A 16,497-nucleotide genomic window follows, 5' to 3' on the forward strand; every position below is an offset into this window, starting at 1 on the left:
CACTGAATAAATACAGCAGGACAAAACAAAAACTGTGTTCGTCTTCATTTCAAGCTGCAAAGCAACAAAATGTGATTATTTTAAAAGGGGGTGAGTCTTTTCTATTTCCGCTGTAAATATAATAAAATAAAAATGAATAAATAATTCATTACATTTTATTTAAAAACAAATAATAATAGAAAGTTGAAAGTTAAAAAAATTAAATCGATTTGACCTGGATGGGTTTGTGAATTCAAAAGCACCAGATGTAGAATAAAATAGCAGTAATTTTAAGGAGGAATCTGGGGAATGTTGAAACACATGTATACCATGTCTCTTTATCAGCCTCTCAAAAATATGTACCGGTTGATTCCTCATCTTTTACTGGAGAGTGGAAACGATAAAAAAATGAGGTAATAACTTTTATTGATCATACAGTCTGTGCTATAGTAAGAGGGTCTATTGTTCGGTGTAGCAGATCCTGATGGTTGTGGTTCACTCAGCCAGGGATCTCACAGGGGCAGCACCTTCAGCTGCCAGGATCAATAGTATTGGGTATTAAACTGCTGTGGCAGATACCGGATCAGATATTAGACAAGACTTCTTTTGTTTGGTAAGGGTTGTCTGGCGTCCGAGACAGGAGGAGGTAGACTGAAACAGTGCAGCTGATTGATAGCGACTATGGTGCTCCACTATGAGCCGCCATGTGAGCATGGTTATTTGTTACTTGTTATTAATTATTAAAATAAATAAATCATTTAAATTATTGAAAAATAAATAAAATTCCTTGGATTGTGTCAGGACCTTTTTTTTTAGTAATTTTATTGTCAGAGTGACTTTTATGTTTCATTCTAGATTATTCATGGGGTGCTGTGGCCAGGTCCTGTCCTGTTTCATTCCTTCTGTGAGGTAAATGCAGGTCAGTCCAAACTACTGACAAACAACAAAAGAGATTGTTTTTAGTAGATTAAAAAACTTTGGGTTATAAGAGCTGTCAAAAGAACATGGCAGGAAGTCCTGCATAATTTAAAACTGTGCTGCATGTCTCTGGCCCATCTTGAATGATTGTGCAATGAAACTGTGAGATTTACTTCTCCTGAGGGGATCACTAATCATTAGAGGGGCTTTTGGGGGGCACAGATCTTCGCTGACCACATCCTCTAAATAGAAGCTGTTTCAGAAGATTCTGACACACACTTACACACATGTACACACACCTGAACAGGCAATACACATGCATTTTTCTTCTACTTTTTCCCTCTCCAGTGGAAGTACTGTCTTGGGAGGATGTGCGGAAGCTATCACACATTTCCTCTGTTTCTTCCTCCCCTCCTTCCCAGCAGTTTCTTCCCTAGACAAGGGAGCAAATATCAGACAGTTCTGTAAAGACAGAAACTAGAGTAAATTTGCAGGTTGTTTTAAGACGATATTGTAGAGATGGCTGTCAGAGAAAAACTGCACGTTAGTTTTATTATGTTACTTCATGGCCCAGTGGTTTGATCCTCTGAGTCTCTGTACTGCTATGGTAATAGAAGCTCATAATATTAAAGACTGATTCCAGTAACTGATCATTACTGGCTGTAAGAGCAGATCATTCATTCATTCAACTAAACATCCTAGTAGTCCTAAATGTTTTAATACATACAAGGAAATTGTAATACATTTTTATCCTAAACAACACTATCAGCGATTGCTGGTAAATTTCACAATTACTAAGAAATGGCAAGTTAGACATTTAATTAAACATAAATTGTAAAACGTACTCCAATAATCTTAGCGAATAGCGATAAATAAATACAAAAAGATCACTACAGAAAGAATATAATCCAAGTGAATACAAATAATTATCTGCTATGGAAAAATTTATTGATGTCATGAAAGGTTTCGGAGATGGCTCTAATAGCATAAACAAACAAACAAACAAACAAATAAATGTGATTTGTATATAAAAGAAATAATTAATAAAGTGATTAAAATAAAAGTACCTACTATGGAAGAATTTATTAATGTTATGAAAGGATTTTTTTATTATGTTACAATGTGTCTAATACATGTGATAGCACAAATAAACAAATAAATAGCTGAAAATAAAAGAAATATACAAATTAATAAAAAATAAATCCTTTGGAAGAATTTATTAATTTCATAATGTAAATGTATTAATGACTATATTAAACAAAAATAGAGTGATCATATTACTGACTTTTATTTTGTAAACCAGAAGTAAATAATATCGTGTAATTTTCATCTAGCCTACTCAGAAGTAAGAAAGTTTATGTTTTATGTTATTTGGTTTTCTTTTGGATAGCTTGTTAATGCTTAAAATGCTTTATCTGCTAAAAACTCGCTCTGAAATTTACTTGAATATGCTTTCCCCAATAAAAACGTTATATATAAAAAGTGTAGTTATCAAAAATGCAGTTTGGCAAGGCTTGTGGTTGCATAGCTGAGCTGTGTGAAGGGTCATGAAGCTTTGATGTCAGAGTGAAATGTTGCCTCTGTAAACAATAACACCATGCAGATGGTACCACAGCACTGAAGCAAGGCCTGTAAGCCACGCTTTAATTCTGCAGCCATCTCATAGATCTGACCTGCACAACTCCGGCAATCCATCACACCCCCACCCACCCCACAAAACGCCAAACATCACCAGCCTCTTTGTGTTTCTACTATATTTATTGTCTCTGAGCAAGATGAAATGCTGTTGCATTGCAGGGCGAATCTCTTGTTGCATATCCAAACAAATTTATTTTTGTGTCTCATTGTTTTGCTGCCCACAAAAAGGTCAAATTGACAACGCTTACAGTCAAGCGCTACTTTATAATGTCTCTTATTGAAATGTATATTCGTCATCAAGAGCTGAGCCACAGAATGATGAAACTGCCCTACTTTGTCTTCTGGTTTCCTTAGTTAACTCAGTCTGAGCTGTAAGCGTTCATCCTGTTAAGTAGACCAGACTTCTCTACCATCTGTCTTTCTTTCTCTCGTTTCCTCTCTCCATTTTACCCCTAGAGAATCGTCGTCTAAATGAAGTCACCGGGCAAACGAGTGCGAGTACTCAAGATCACGTTACTTAACATGCTATTTTTTGGGGGCCAAAATTAAACAAACCGGTACGTTTCTGTTTAAATAGCGTGTATGTGAATGTGTCTTTAAGAATAAATCCCCTACTGTGTTTATTTTAGTAAACGTCACAGGTGTAAATGGACCACTATAGTGTGCTTTTATTAGGGGCTCTAATATCATAATTAAGTTTATATGCGTGGCTTATTTTCATAGTCATTACTAAAAAAGCAATAATAGTGCATGTAATGGTGGAAAGCAAGCTGAGGTGGCACAAGGTCAGCAGCACTGTGGGTCTTAACCCCATCATGGGTGTGCACCGGTCCACCTCACTGGACACTCACCTCTCCAGTCTTTGTTTGGCCGGCCGGCCAGCCAGAGTATAGGCCCACCATTGTGAGTCCCTGGACCCTGGATGCTTTACCACTGTTTTCTTTGGGAAGCAGGAAATTGGCTGGCTACCTGTTACAACAACATCCTGTACTTGAGAAGTCATCTTTTCACTCCTACCCACCTATTATTCTTCACAGCACTACACCAGCGGTCACTCTCCAGACTTCTGGTGTGAATCGCCCCCACATCGGCCGGTCTAAGTTCTGGTTGAAATCGATTTTCGGGCTCATCCAGATGCTTCCTTCAAAATTTTGGGGCCAAGAGTGGAGCTGATCCCAAACTGTACTTTCAACAGAGATTTGAGAGCTTTCTGGACGATTATTATTATGCTTAAAGGCATAGTTCACACAAAAATTGAAATTCTGTCTTTAGTCACTCTCCTCATGTCATTCCAAACCTGAATAACTTATGTTGTTCTTTCTTCTGTGTGAAGAAATACATTTGTCCATACAATGATGCCTTTTATTTTATAAGTGAAAACATTAAATATCAAATATCTTCTTTTGTCTTCAAAATATTTTCTTTTGTCTTTTGAGAAAAAAAAGTAATGGAACGACATGACGGTGTGTATATGAAGTTCCGTTTTGGGGGGAACTATCTTTAATAAAAATGAAACAACCCATCTTGGATTATAAATCTATTTCAAATGTATTCATGACGCAAACCACAATAGTTCTAAATCACACAGAATTGATTGTTGTTGATATTTATGTTAACATAATTTTGGTGTAATGCTGCCTCCACGCCAGCAGGTGTCAGTATAAAATTGTCCATATTACAATTCAAATGAGATCAGAAGAAAAAAAATCACAATTTATTTTTTCTCATTTTTATGCAACATCTGTTTTATTAATTTCATATAAAAAGAGAGGTACAAAAAAAAAGTTCAACAAGGGAAATGGTTTATTCTAAGAGCAACCTGACAACACAATTTAGGGTAAAAATAAAGATGTGATGTCAATGCTTTTGGTATTTTGACGTGATCCAGAGACCGTCTAGTCATTCTGCGGAGCTTCACATGTGTTTCTGATCAGGCTTCAGGTACCATCACCACAGTGTGAAAGACCTACCTCATGCCGTCATGGCTGGAGGTCAAAGCTATTAAACCAGGGCATGAACAGTTGATATAAATTGTTTTTACATGTGAGTAATTGGGTTTTTATAGGCCCTCTGATTTCACTCGATCTGTTTACGAATGAAAGTGAAACGTGGACTGAAAGTGGATGGTACTTCCAAGCCGTTGAAGCTCTGTTGATAATTAGTCATCTGAGCGAAAAGAGCATCAGGAAGCAGTGTAACGGGATACGTGGAAGGACTAGTGAAAAATTGGACATCGTGTGTATGGCTGGGGTGATTTGGGTGACTGTAAATATGAGCAAATGTCTAGATCAGAGTTTTACTCGGAGCTGGGCGACGCGGCGGAGTCCATCTCATCTGCTTCAAGGTCGTGAGGAGATGCAGGCTGTCCTCCTTTCACTCTCTTCCACTTCATCCGTCTGTTTTGAAACCATACTTTCACCTGTGGATAAAAACAATGATGCATTAAAACAGTCTGGAAATTATTTTGAGAATAAACGCATACTCTCTTGAGTGATTTGAAATAATTCTGCAGCCAGCAAATCAAGAGATTTGTGACATTATTTTTGACGGCTAAGCTCTGAGGAACGCAAGTCTGTGACCCCTGTGCATCCCTCTCTCCCTGTGGAAACATAGGAACATGGACCATCTGTTCCCACACTATTTTTACTTGCTCCTTCTTGACTGAATCTGTCTGCCACTCATTTTGAAAGCAAAGGGTGGCAGACAGCCAAGATATGTAGGATGCATCGGAAAAAGTGGAGAAAGTGTTGCAAAGGGATTCGGGAGAAGCCCAGATTTGTGCTGGGATCTGGCATATGCTTGGGATTCAGGCCTGGGAAAACCATCAAGGACCAAGCTAAGTGTGGTCTGAGCATAAGAAAAAAAAAGAGCCTAGTCCGAAATCGTTGAAGGGCGAAGTCAGCGATTGATGGGATGACGGCTCTGCTTCGGAATTGTCAATCATATTTCATACAGACTCATTTAGACTTGACGGATGAGTGTTTTCTTCACTATTTTCAGCCAAAAATACCACTAGCATGAGCTGAAGTATCTTTTGTACCTGTCTCTCAGTGAGGTCAAGGTTGACAGCGATCTCGTAGCGGCGCAGGCGGGTCAAGTAGTTGTGGTGGGTGAACTCGGATTCCAGCTCCCGGAGTTGCTCCTTGGTAAAGGCAGTCCGTTCCTTTCTAGCCTTACAGTTTGAGTCTGCTTTGAAGCTTGAGTCCTGAATATCTAGAGGATACAAAGGAAAAAAGAGACTAGTTAGCATTAGATTTGTGATCTATGGCAGTTAAATCATATTTTAAAGCATACATTTGTAATTAAACAGGTTTATTTACAGGGATAGTTCACCAAAAAAATATTAAAAATTCTATGACTTTTTTTCCGTGTGGAACACATAAGAATATATTTTCAGGGCTTTGTGGGTCTAATGTAGTTTTAAAACCTATTGACTGTCATTGTACAAAAACCGAAAACAGTTGAAAACATTTGTCAAAATACCTTCTTTTGTGTTCCACAGAAAATGAAAGTCATGCAGGTTTGGAATGACATGAGGGTGAGTAAATGATGACTGAATTTTCAACTATTCCTTTAAAAAATAATAAAGTCAAATGCAACACTGAAGTTCAGCTCCCCCAGGAGTGGCGTGTGTTTTCATGCATGTTAAGTTTAAAATTCTGTCTGCATTAAAACATGGTTACAAGGCGTTTTGTGGGCCACACAGGGCACACATTTGCACAGAGCTCAGTTCAGATCACAGGGTGTTTGAACCCCAGTTAAAGCATGCTGGGAGTTTGGAGGTTGTCGGGGCCACAACTGACCACAGAGGACTCAAGTTAGCAAGGAATGCACCGGAACATTGTTAAATCCGCTAACAAAAGAACAAAGGCTCGGATGGGTCTAGCTGAAGTCTAAGAGTGTGAATTTGTGTCTTATATATTCCCTGACACTGAAAAACATTTTCCTTCAAAATGCTATGAGTTAAATGCATTCAAGTTACACAGTTTGTGTAAGTTTAATTAGTTATTCCAACCTTGTGACCCTTTGTACGGCACCTATTAGAAACAGTAGCACTGAAAGAAAGCTGATGCAATTTCTGTGAAATGACTTTAATTTGTCAATGTGAGAATTCATGCTTCGTGTTCTCCAGATCCTGGCCAGACTATGAAATGGACTGGACTGCCAGATGTGAGTGGGAAAGTGAGACAAGTACTTTCTCACATATGGCAACCTGTAGCCTCTGTTCCTTTTAGAAGGCGCGTTATTATCGTCATTAAAGTCCTGTTCATTTAAATGCACTGCCGAGGGTAATAAATGGAAAAGTGGTGGCAGGTTGGGGGAGAAACACCTGGCACTGTATGTATGTGCGTGCTCCAAAAAAACAGACTCCAATAAATTTCCCCAGCAAAAGCCCATAAACATTTAGGGAGCAACCTCTCCCCTCGGTGGGGTGTCTGGTGGGATTGGCATTTTATGTAGAAGGCACTAAAGTAATTTGACCAAATGAAGTCAACATGAACTGACAAGCTTAATTTTACATGAGTTATTGGTCACCAAACAAAGGGGAACAGTCAAAATTACTGTATGAATGTGTTCAACACATATTCAACATGTACTAATAATCTTTAAAAGACAACTGACAGAAGAGCAGAATATATATATATATATATATATATATATATATACACACACGCGCACAAATATTTCCTAGATACTGTATATAGTACATAATACATACAGTATATTTAAATAAAATTTATTTTCATTCCAAAATTTGATCAAATTTGCTTCTGTTGTCTTAATTCATGTTATTAAATTATTTTCTATGACAATTTTATTTCCATAAACTGAAGTGAACTGCAGACCTGTGATGTAAGAGAAAGAAAAAATGATGAGCACATCCTTCGTGATTCAGAATTAATTTTCGGAGCGAATATCACATCTGTTTACAATTTCATGCAATCATTGAGTGTCTGCCTGTCATGTCAGGTAAAAAAAAAAAAAAAAACTTGGTTGAAAACATAATCACTCCCAGCTTTGATTATCATATCCTTGCCAAACTTTTCACACCTTTGTTCTATCATTTACACAGTCATTTTACAACACCTTCCCGCATATTAATACACACTTAAACCTTAACCTCGGTGATGAATATTTTCATGATGGTGAATTGCCTGTCATGTCAGGTAAAAAAAAAAAAAAAACTTGGTTGAAAACATAATCACTACCAGCTTTGATTATCATATCCTTGCCAAACTTTTCACACCTTTGTTCTATCATTTACACAGTCATTTTACAACACCTTCCCGCATATTAATACACACTTAAACCTTAACCTCGGTGATGAATATTTTCATGATGGTGAATTTCTCTCCAGTCAAATGGAGAGTGTGTTCTGTGGAGATCCTGTTACTGCTTAACGACAGGAAAATGTCAATGGATAAGAATGTAGAAGTGGGATCGCAGGCAAGTTATATTACAGACGTGGTCTGGCTTGTTTGGACCACAAGTGATGTAGGGTTACATTAAGGTAACTCAGAGAAGGAAAGGGTATATTTATTCCCCACATTGGACTATGAAGCCTGGATGGATTGTTGTAGTAGTGGGCCTATAGTGATGGATTTGTGCTAATCATTTTTAAATGCCACTCATAATGAATATTGTCTTGCTGTTTTGGCCAATGCTATACAAAGCACTAATGGAGAAATGTATTTATCTTCAAGAAATTTTCCCTGATCCCAGAAATGCTGTCTCAGTTTCCACAGAAAGGCTTAGAGATTAAATTAATACACCAGATGTGCCACAAACACTGAGGTTCACTTTTCCTCCTCTCAAATAATAATTTCTGGACATCGTTAGCCAGTTAATCTGAACTTTTAGCACAAAACTTTACATTTCAAAATATAATACACTACTGAGGTGCCGTTAAGGTAATTGTAATAATAATAACAATAATAATAGTAATAAAACCTTCTATTAATCAATTTGAATAATATGACACTTCTGATACTGGACAGAAAATGCTGGTTTCAGTTTCTGAGCATCTGTTCTTTTGGAAGTCTATTAGACTTGAAGAGAATTAAAACATTTATCCACTTATTCATATACAGTCCATGACAATAAAAACTGATTCTTTTGTTGAAATTTACATTTGTGACCCTGGACCACAAAACCAGTCTTAAGTCGCTTGGGTATATTTTTAGCAATAGCCAAAAAAACACTGTATGGGTCAAAATTATCAATTTTGCTTTTATGCCAAAAATCATTAAGATATTAAGTAAAGGTCTTGTTCCATGAAGATATTTTGTAAATTTCCTACTGAAAATATATTAAAACTTAATTTCTTATTAGTAATATATGCATTGCTAAGGACTTCATTTGAACAACTTTAAAGGCGATTTTCTCAATATTTAGATTTTTTTGCACCCTCAGATTCCAGATTTTCAAATAGTTGTATCTTGGCCAAATATTGTCCTATCCTAACAAACCATACATCAATGGAAAGCTTATTTATTCAGATGATGTATAAATCTCAATTTCAAAAAATTGACCCTTATGACTGGTTTTGTGGTCCAGGGTCACATTTTAGTTCTTTTACCTCCTTCATTTGAATCAAAATATCTGGGTTTAGAAAGTATGACAGATCTTACTGAATGTCAAAACCACCAAACAGTTGATTTGAAAACAATAGCAAACACTATCAAGCTGAACTTTACCTAAGAGCCTCCAACAATTGAAGGAAACAACTGCAGAATAATATGCACAAAATAATGTGTTATGGGTCATCCTTCATGTGCATGCTTGCTGTGCGGAGTTTAAAATAGAATATCTGTAGTAAAATCTATATCCTTAAACACACAGTTCAACCCAAAATGAAAATTCTGTCATCGTTTACTCACCCTCATGTTGTCCCAAACCTTTATATATTTCTTTATTCTGCGAAACACAAAAGGTGATAGTTTAAAAAAAAGTGTTTTTTGCCTATACAATGAAAGTCAGTGGGTTCCAGTGTTGTTTTGGACCTCACTGACTTTAATTACATCAACAGCTGAAATAACTGAAATAACTGATCACTTTTCAAAGAAGAAAGAAAGTCATACAGGTTTAAAATGACAAGAATGTGAGTGAATGATCACAGAATTTTCATTTTTGGATAAACACTGATCACAATAACCACAGCGACGGTGTATTAAACCAGATATATTGTCACAAATAACCCTTACACTGAATTTCTGAACAGGCAAAAAATGAGAAGGTTCACATGAATCACTCCAGCCATTGCTTCATATCTCATTCACTCTTGCCTAAATGACTCACCTGTGATTTCTCTTTTCCGCTTGGAACTTTTTTTCTCTGTGTCAACCACTGACACACTTTGAGGTGAGTATTCTCCCTCTAGACATGCTGTGACTGCTCCAGGCAGCCTGTCTCTCCCTGCACTGTCCAAGTCAGCTCCCACCGCTTCTGCTGCCCCCTGACACTGCTCCTGCCCTCTGCCTCTGGGTTCACAAGGAGAGAACTGCCACTCCGTCCTCTGGTACCCGCTGTGCGCCTCCGGATACAGTCTGTCCTCGCGAGGGTAAGCGTGCGGCGCTGGCACCAGGCAGGAGCTGGAGAAGTCTGTGTAGGCCAGGAAATCATGCTTTTGGTGCAGGGCAAATGGGGCCTGCTGGTAGGGCTGCAGCCCGGCTCCGGACCCTCCTGAATGGGAGCTCCTGACACAGCCCCACAGAGCACTGCCCGTGTGAGGGCTCCGCATGCAACTACTAGCTGGCTGATCCATGCTGAAGAGCACACAGCACAGAGTAGGTGTCCTCAGAGATGCAGCTTTTTGGGTTTGGTGCAAGTCAACGTGGGAAATATCCACTTCAGCATGTGCACATCAACGCCTCAAAGTCCACCTTTCCAAATCAATAAGCAGATGTTTGAAAGCAGACCGCCTTTCCGTTAGTCGGGTGTAAAACATCAGCTCACACACTCTCTCATTCAGCTTTCAGCCTGACCCACTACATCCACTCTCAGCTCTACATGCTCTTTTCACAGTTCTGAGACATTCCTGACAAGCAATCCCTCCTCCTTTTTAAACGCTTAGGTGGGAAAGAGTAGCAAGTTTATGGAGTGTAATGTGAGCTTGCAGAGGAGGAGTCCTGTGGTCCACATGTTGGTACCCCCCAACCCAGCCCTGCCTCATATACTATTAATCATGGGGGATTTTATATGCACATCTAATGGGATTTCCAGGTGCTGGCTTTTAAAGGAACATTGTCTGTAAAATATAAAATGAACACCCACACAGGAAAGTTGACCGGATCCTTTTTAGCTTCTTTTATCCCCAATACCTCCATTTTCACTCTTCTACTTCTTTATGCAATTCACGTATTTGGTGCTCCATAGTCTGCATTAAGCATGTGTGTATTGGCTGTGGACACAGCCAGGGGTTTCTCTCGCACTGCTGGTGAAAAGGCCTGACTTAAGCAGTGCTTTCTTCCACACCTCTCGTGCGCACAAGCTCTAGTACAACAAACACACAAACATGCTGTCATTAACACCAAATAAGTGTGTAAACTCATTAGCATCTTAATTATCTGAATAATTTGAAGTTATATAAAACAAATAAAAAATGTTTAAACAGAACTACATGTTAATATTTTAATAAATGATGATCATGTTCAAAAGTGTGGGTACTTTTTTGGGAAAAAGTCACCAAGGCTGATTTCATTTGATCAAAAATACAGTAAAACAGTAATATTGTAAAATATTATTAGATATTCTATTATATTATTATAGTTTTATATTTTAATATGATGTATTTTATTCCTGTGGATTCAGGAGGCCATGCTCCAGTCTTCAGTTTCACATGATCATTTAGAAATCATTCTAATGAGCTGATTTGGTTGGGAAATTTTTTTTTGGGGGGGGAAATGTGATAAAATGTTTAGTATTCTTTAATGAATGTAAAGTTCAAAAGAACAGCATGTATTTGAAATAGAAATCTTTTGTCGCATTATAGATGTCTTTGCTGTTTTTCTTTTAAATCAATTTAACGAATCCTCAACAAGTAATATTAATAATTTCTTTAAAAATAATTGTACTGACCCCAGACTTTTGAACAGTAATGTATATAAATAAATTATTATACATTCACTCTTGCCTAAATGACTCACCTGTGATTTCTCTTTTCCGCTTGGAACTTTTTTTCTCTGTGTCAACCACTGACACACTTTGAGGTGAGTATTCTCCCTCTAGACATGCTGTGACTGCTCCAGGCAGCCTGTCTCCCCCTGCACTGTCCAATTCAGCTCCCACGGCTTCTGCCGCCCGCTGGCACGGCTCCTGCCCTCTGCCTCTGGGTTCACAAGGAGAGAACTGCCACTCCGTCCTCTGGTACCCGCTGTGCGCCTCCGGATACAGTCTGTCCTCGCGAGGGTAAGCGTGCGGCGCTGGCACCAGGCAGGAGCTGGAGAAGTCTGTGTAGGCCAGGAAATCATGCTTTTGGTGCAGGGCAAATGGGGCCTGCTGGTAGGGCTGCAGCCCGGCTCCGGACCCTCCTGAATGGGAGCTCCTGACACAGCCCCACAGAGCACTGCCCGTGTGAGGGCTCCGCATGCAACTACTAGCTGGCTGATCCATGCTGAAGAGCACACAGCACAGAGTAGGTGTCCTCAGAGATGCAGCTTTTTGGGTTTGGTGCAAGTCAACGTGGGAAATATCCACTTCAGCATGTGCACATCAACGCCTCAAAGTCCACCTTTCCAAATCAATAAGCAGATGTTTGAAAGCAGACCGCCTTTCCGTTAGTCGGGTGTAAAACATCAGCTCACACACTCTCTCATTCAGCTTTCAGCCTGACCCACTACATCCACTCTCAGCTCTACATGCTCTTTTCACAGTTCTGAGACATTCCTGACAAGCAATCCCTCCTCCTTTTTAAACGCTTAGGTGGGAAAGAGTAGCAAGTTTATGGAGTGTAATGTGAGCTTGCAGAGGAGGAGTCCTGTGGTCCACATGTTGGTACCCCCCAACCCAGCCCTGCCTCATATACTATTAATCATGGGGGATTTTATATGCACATCTAATGGGATTTCCAGGTGCTGGCTTTTAAAGGAACATTGTCTGTAAAATATAAAATGAACACCCACACAGGAAAGTTGACCGGATCCTTTTTAGCTTCTTTTATCCCCAATACCTCCATTTTCACTCTTCTACTTCTTTATGCAATTCACGTATTTGGTGCTCCATAGTCTGCATTAAGCATGTGTGTATTGGCTGTGGACACAGCCAGGGGTTTCTCTCGCACTGCTGGTGAAAAGGCCTGACTTAAGCAGTGCTTTCTTCCACACCTCTCGTGCGCACAAGCTCTAGTACAACAAACACACAAACATGCTGTCATTAACACCAAATAAGTGTGTAAACTCATTAGCATCTTAATTATCTGAATAATTTGAAGTTATATAAAACATGGCTGAATAAAAATGCTGAATGAAAAAATGTGTAAACAGAACTACATGACAATGTTTTAGTAAACGATGATCATGTTCAAAAGTTTGGGTAATTTATTTTTCTTTTTTTACTTATTAATAGTAATATTGTAAAATATTATTAGATATTATATTCTATTATTATAGTTTTCTATATTAATATGATGTATTTTATTCTTGTGAATTCAGGAGGCAAAAGTCTTCAGTTTCACATGATCATTTAGAAATCATTCTAATGAGCTGATTTGGTTGGGAAATTTTTTTTTGGGGGGGGAAATGTGATAAAATGTTTAGTATTCTTTAATGAATGTAAAGTTCAAAAGAACAGCATGTATTTGAAATAGAAATCTTTTGTCGCATTATAGATGTCTTTGCTGTTTTTCTTTTAAATCAATTTAACGAATCCTCAACAAGTAATATTAATAATTTCTTTAAAAATAATTGTACTGACCCCAGACTTTTGAACAGTAATGTATATAAATAAATTTTTATTGCTTTATAGTATAATGCTGAAAATATTAAATTGCCAGCAACATACAGAAAATTATATTATATTATATTATATTATATATCAAATAAATGCTATCAGTGTGAACATAACTTACACTTTAAAGATAGCAATACTCATTTGTGATTCAGTTTGGAAAAAAACTGTTGTCAGAAATATAGATTTTTAACAATGGCATGCTTGGTTTCATATAAATGAACACTGAGAAATCCCTGCTATATTTCACATTGTTTGCAATCAGGCAAGCAGTATATCTTCCAAATGTGAAGTCATTTCTCCTGTATCCTGGCCATGTGTTTGTTCTGGCAAGTACTCAATTGAGCAGATTTCACTTGACATTTCAATGTGGTTGAGGTTGGAATCTCACGTTTTCTCTCTCTATGCAGGTTGTATAACAAGTGATGGAAAGCAAACGTGTTTAGTTGCATTTATAACAACTGTGGTTTGTGCTTATTTTTTGTTGTTGCTTCACTTTGTCCTCTGTGTGATCCTGACCTTTGTGAACAGCACAGCCTTCACCTCGATTAAAGCAGCGTAATGTTTAAAGGCTCTGAGGTAAGACTGCAATCCTTTCCCTTTATCCAGCAAATAGCTGAGCCATGAAGCATCCACCTCTTTACTGGCAATCTGGGCCCTACCATGACCACAGGGGGCTGGGGTTATTGCATTGACAGCATTTGGGATTAGATGGGACCATCTGTGTGTGAGAGTTTTGCGTTTTTGTTTTTTTTTCTCTCTGTGTGAGTGTGTGTCAGTCCACGCACAGGTTGGGTCTTGAAGTAGTCACCGCTCCATGCTTAAACCTGTTGCCGTCAGTCGGCCAGGGCAGGTTGGGGGCAAAGAGGGTGTTTTTGTGTTTTCATTTGATCCATCTTCATGACACCAGAGAGAATAAGAAGGATGAAAGAGAGTCCTAATGGAGCATCGGCCCAGGCCAGACTCGGGTCAGAGAGCTGTGGGAGAACAGAAGAGATTCAAGACCCTGCTGCTGTACACTTCATTTACTGCTTCCACCAAACTGCGAGACACACTCTCACACACAACCAAAACAAGCACACACACACACACACACACACACACGTGGCACTGAACTTTAGTTTGAACTGAGATGACCATCATGTGAAATGATTGACAGTAAAATTTTAAATACATTCTCCATAAAATACTTGCTAAAGTAAACAAGTAAACAATATTTTTACCATAATCATTTTCTCAATGCAAATACTTTTCAATCATTTGTAGATAGATAGATAGATAGATAGATAGATATTAGTTAATTTATTCCACTGGTTATATCCACTGGACTCAGTGATTCAGATTTTCTGATGACACTTGATGCAACTCAGTCAACTGCATAACACTTGTGCACAAATTGTTTTGAGTTGAAGGAAAAACTAAATAATGCTGACCTCTAGTGGTTTAGAAAGACCATGTAATGCTTAAGATCTCCGTCAGAATGTTCATATTCAGTGATCACCATATAAGTTTTCTTTCGTTATATAAACCTTTATTTTCATTATATATTTCCTAGTAGATGTAGGCAATTTTTATTCTACGTCTTTCTATCAGAGTTTTGAATGATACTAATAAGCTTGAAAAACTTCACTTTTGAGTTCAAAAAGCAACATATGAAATTATGAGATAATACATTTAATTTTCTATAGCTCCCAAATGCAAAAAGTTGAATTTTTTGTAATTTAAAAATTATAAATGATATTAAAGGGGTCATATGATGCGATTTCGTTTCTTCCTTTGTCTTTGGGGTGTTAAAAGCTGTTTGTGCATACAGAAAATCCGTAAAGTCGCAAAGATTAAAGTCTCAAATGCAGAGATATTCTTTATAAAAGTGAACACTCAGCCACGCCTTCCTAAAACGCCTCGTTTAAACGCCCCCACATATCTACGTCACTGTTTGGGAAGATTTGCATAACACCGCCTAAATGTATACGCAAAGAAAGAAGGCGTAACTTTTATTCTCGCTGCGAAAGCTAGCCTAGTTTGTTTGGCCTTCCAATAGAGGACACAACTAGAAATCAGTGGTTAAGTTTTATTTACAACACTGTTGCAGAACAGTACAACCCAAATATTCAAGTGTGTGCAGCGCATTTTACGAAGGAAAGTTTCCTGAACCTGGTAATGGGCGTAAAATTTTCGTCACACGCTTGAGGAATTCGGCGAGATGGTCCTCACTGCAGAACACAAGATCCAGGGGGCATGGTTGGATCCAGATCCAACTCCTCCCACCTTACATATACCTAAACCTACTCGTCTCCACCTCCTGATCCCTAAACCCACCCATCTCCACCCCTAAACCTACCAATCTCCACCCCCTAGATGTGGATCCAACTACGCCCCCTGGATCTTGTGTTCTGCAGTGAGGGGCTACTGAATTCGGCCAATCACAGCGCACTAGTTCGTTGGCCAATCAGAGCACAGCGTGCTTTTCAGAACGATGAGCTTTGTAAAAATCTAAGCATTTCAGAAAGGCAGGGCATAGAGGAGCAACAAAAATGTACAGTATGGGGAAAATAATGTGTTTTTTTTTTTTTTTACCTTAAACCACGTAAACACATTGCATTACATCAAATAGACAAAATAATGTTTTTTAGCAACGTCATGTGAGCCCTTTAATTAAGATACATAATCTTCCTGTACCTTATGAAAATTAACTATGGTTAATATTTGTAAGAGGTTTTGATGTTACAGTCGTGGTCAGAATTATTGGCACCCTTGGTAAATATGATCAAAGAAGGCTGTGAAAATAAATCTGCATTGTTAATCATTTTGATCTTTTATTTAAAAAAATGCACATAAATCTAACCTTTCATTGGAGACACAGAAATGAGCACGCAGACCCATGAACCGTGACATTAACAGCACCCTTTTATTCAATGCTTTTTGAAACCTCCATTTGGCATAATAACAGCTCTGAGTTTTCTCCTATAATGCCTGATGAGGTTAGAGAGCACCTGACAAGAGATCAGAGACAATTCC

General features: G+C 38.3%; 2 protein-coding genes across 2 annotated transcripts; both read right to left on the reverse strand.

The window, feature by feature from the left end:
• Positions 1-4,318: 4,318 nt before the first annotated feature.
• Positions 4,319-10,612, reverse strand: LOC107743797 (homeobox protein MOX-1-like). Its single transcript, XM_016557201.1, has 3 exons — positions 9,835-10,612; positions 5,576-5,748; positions 4,319-4,954 (listed from the first exon to the last, which is right to left on the reverse strand). Exons 1-3 carry the CDS (start codon positions 10,298-10,300, stop codon positions 4,832-4,834), a joined length of 762 nt encoding a protein of 253 aa, XP_016412687.1. The 5' UTR covers positions 10,301-10,612; the 3' UTR covers positions 4,319-4,831.
• A 375-nt stretch (positions 10,613-10,987) lies between these two features.
• LOC107743789 (homeobox protein MOX-1-like) lies at positions 10,988-12,459 on the reverse strand. Its single transcript, XM_016557190.1, has 2 exons — positions 11,682-12,459; positions 10,988-11,028 (listed from the first exon to the last, which is right to left on the reverse strand). The coding sequence occupies exons 1-2, from the start codon at positions 12,145-12,147 to the stop codon at positions 10,988-10,990; spliced, it is 507 nt and encodes a 168-aa protein (XP_016412676.1). The 5' UTR covers positions 12,148-12,459.
• Between the last annotated feature and the right edge of the window lie 4,038 nt (positions 12,460-16,497).

Source organism: Sinocyclocheilus rhinocerous, unplaced genomic scaffold (assembly GCF_001515625.1).
Source record: "Sinocyclocheilus rhinocerous isolate Xijiao unplaced genomic scaffold, SAMN03320098_v1.1 scaffold497, whole genome shotgun sequence".
NCBI lineage: Eukaryota > Metazoa > Chordata > Actinopteri > Cypriniformes > Cyprinidae > Sinocyclocheilus > Sinocyclocheilus rhinocerous.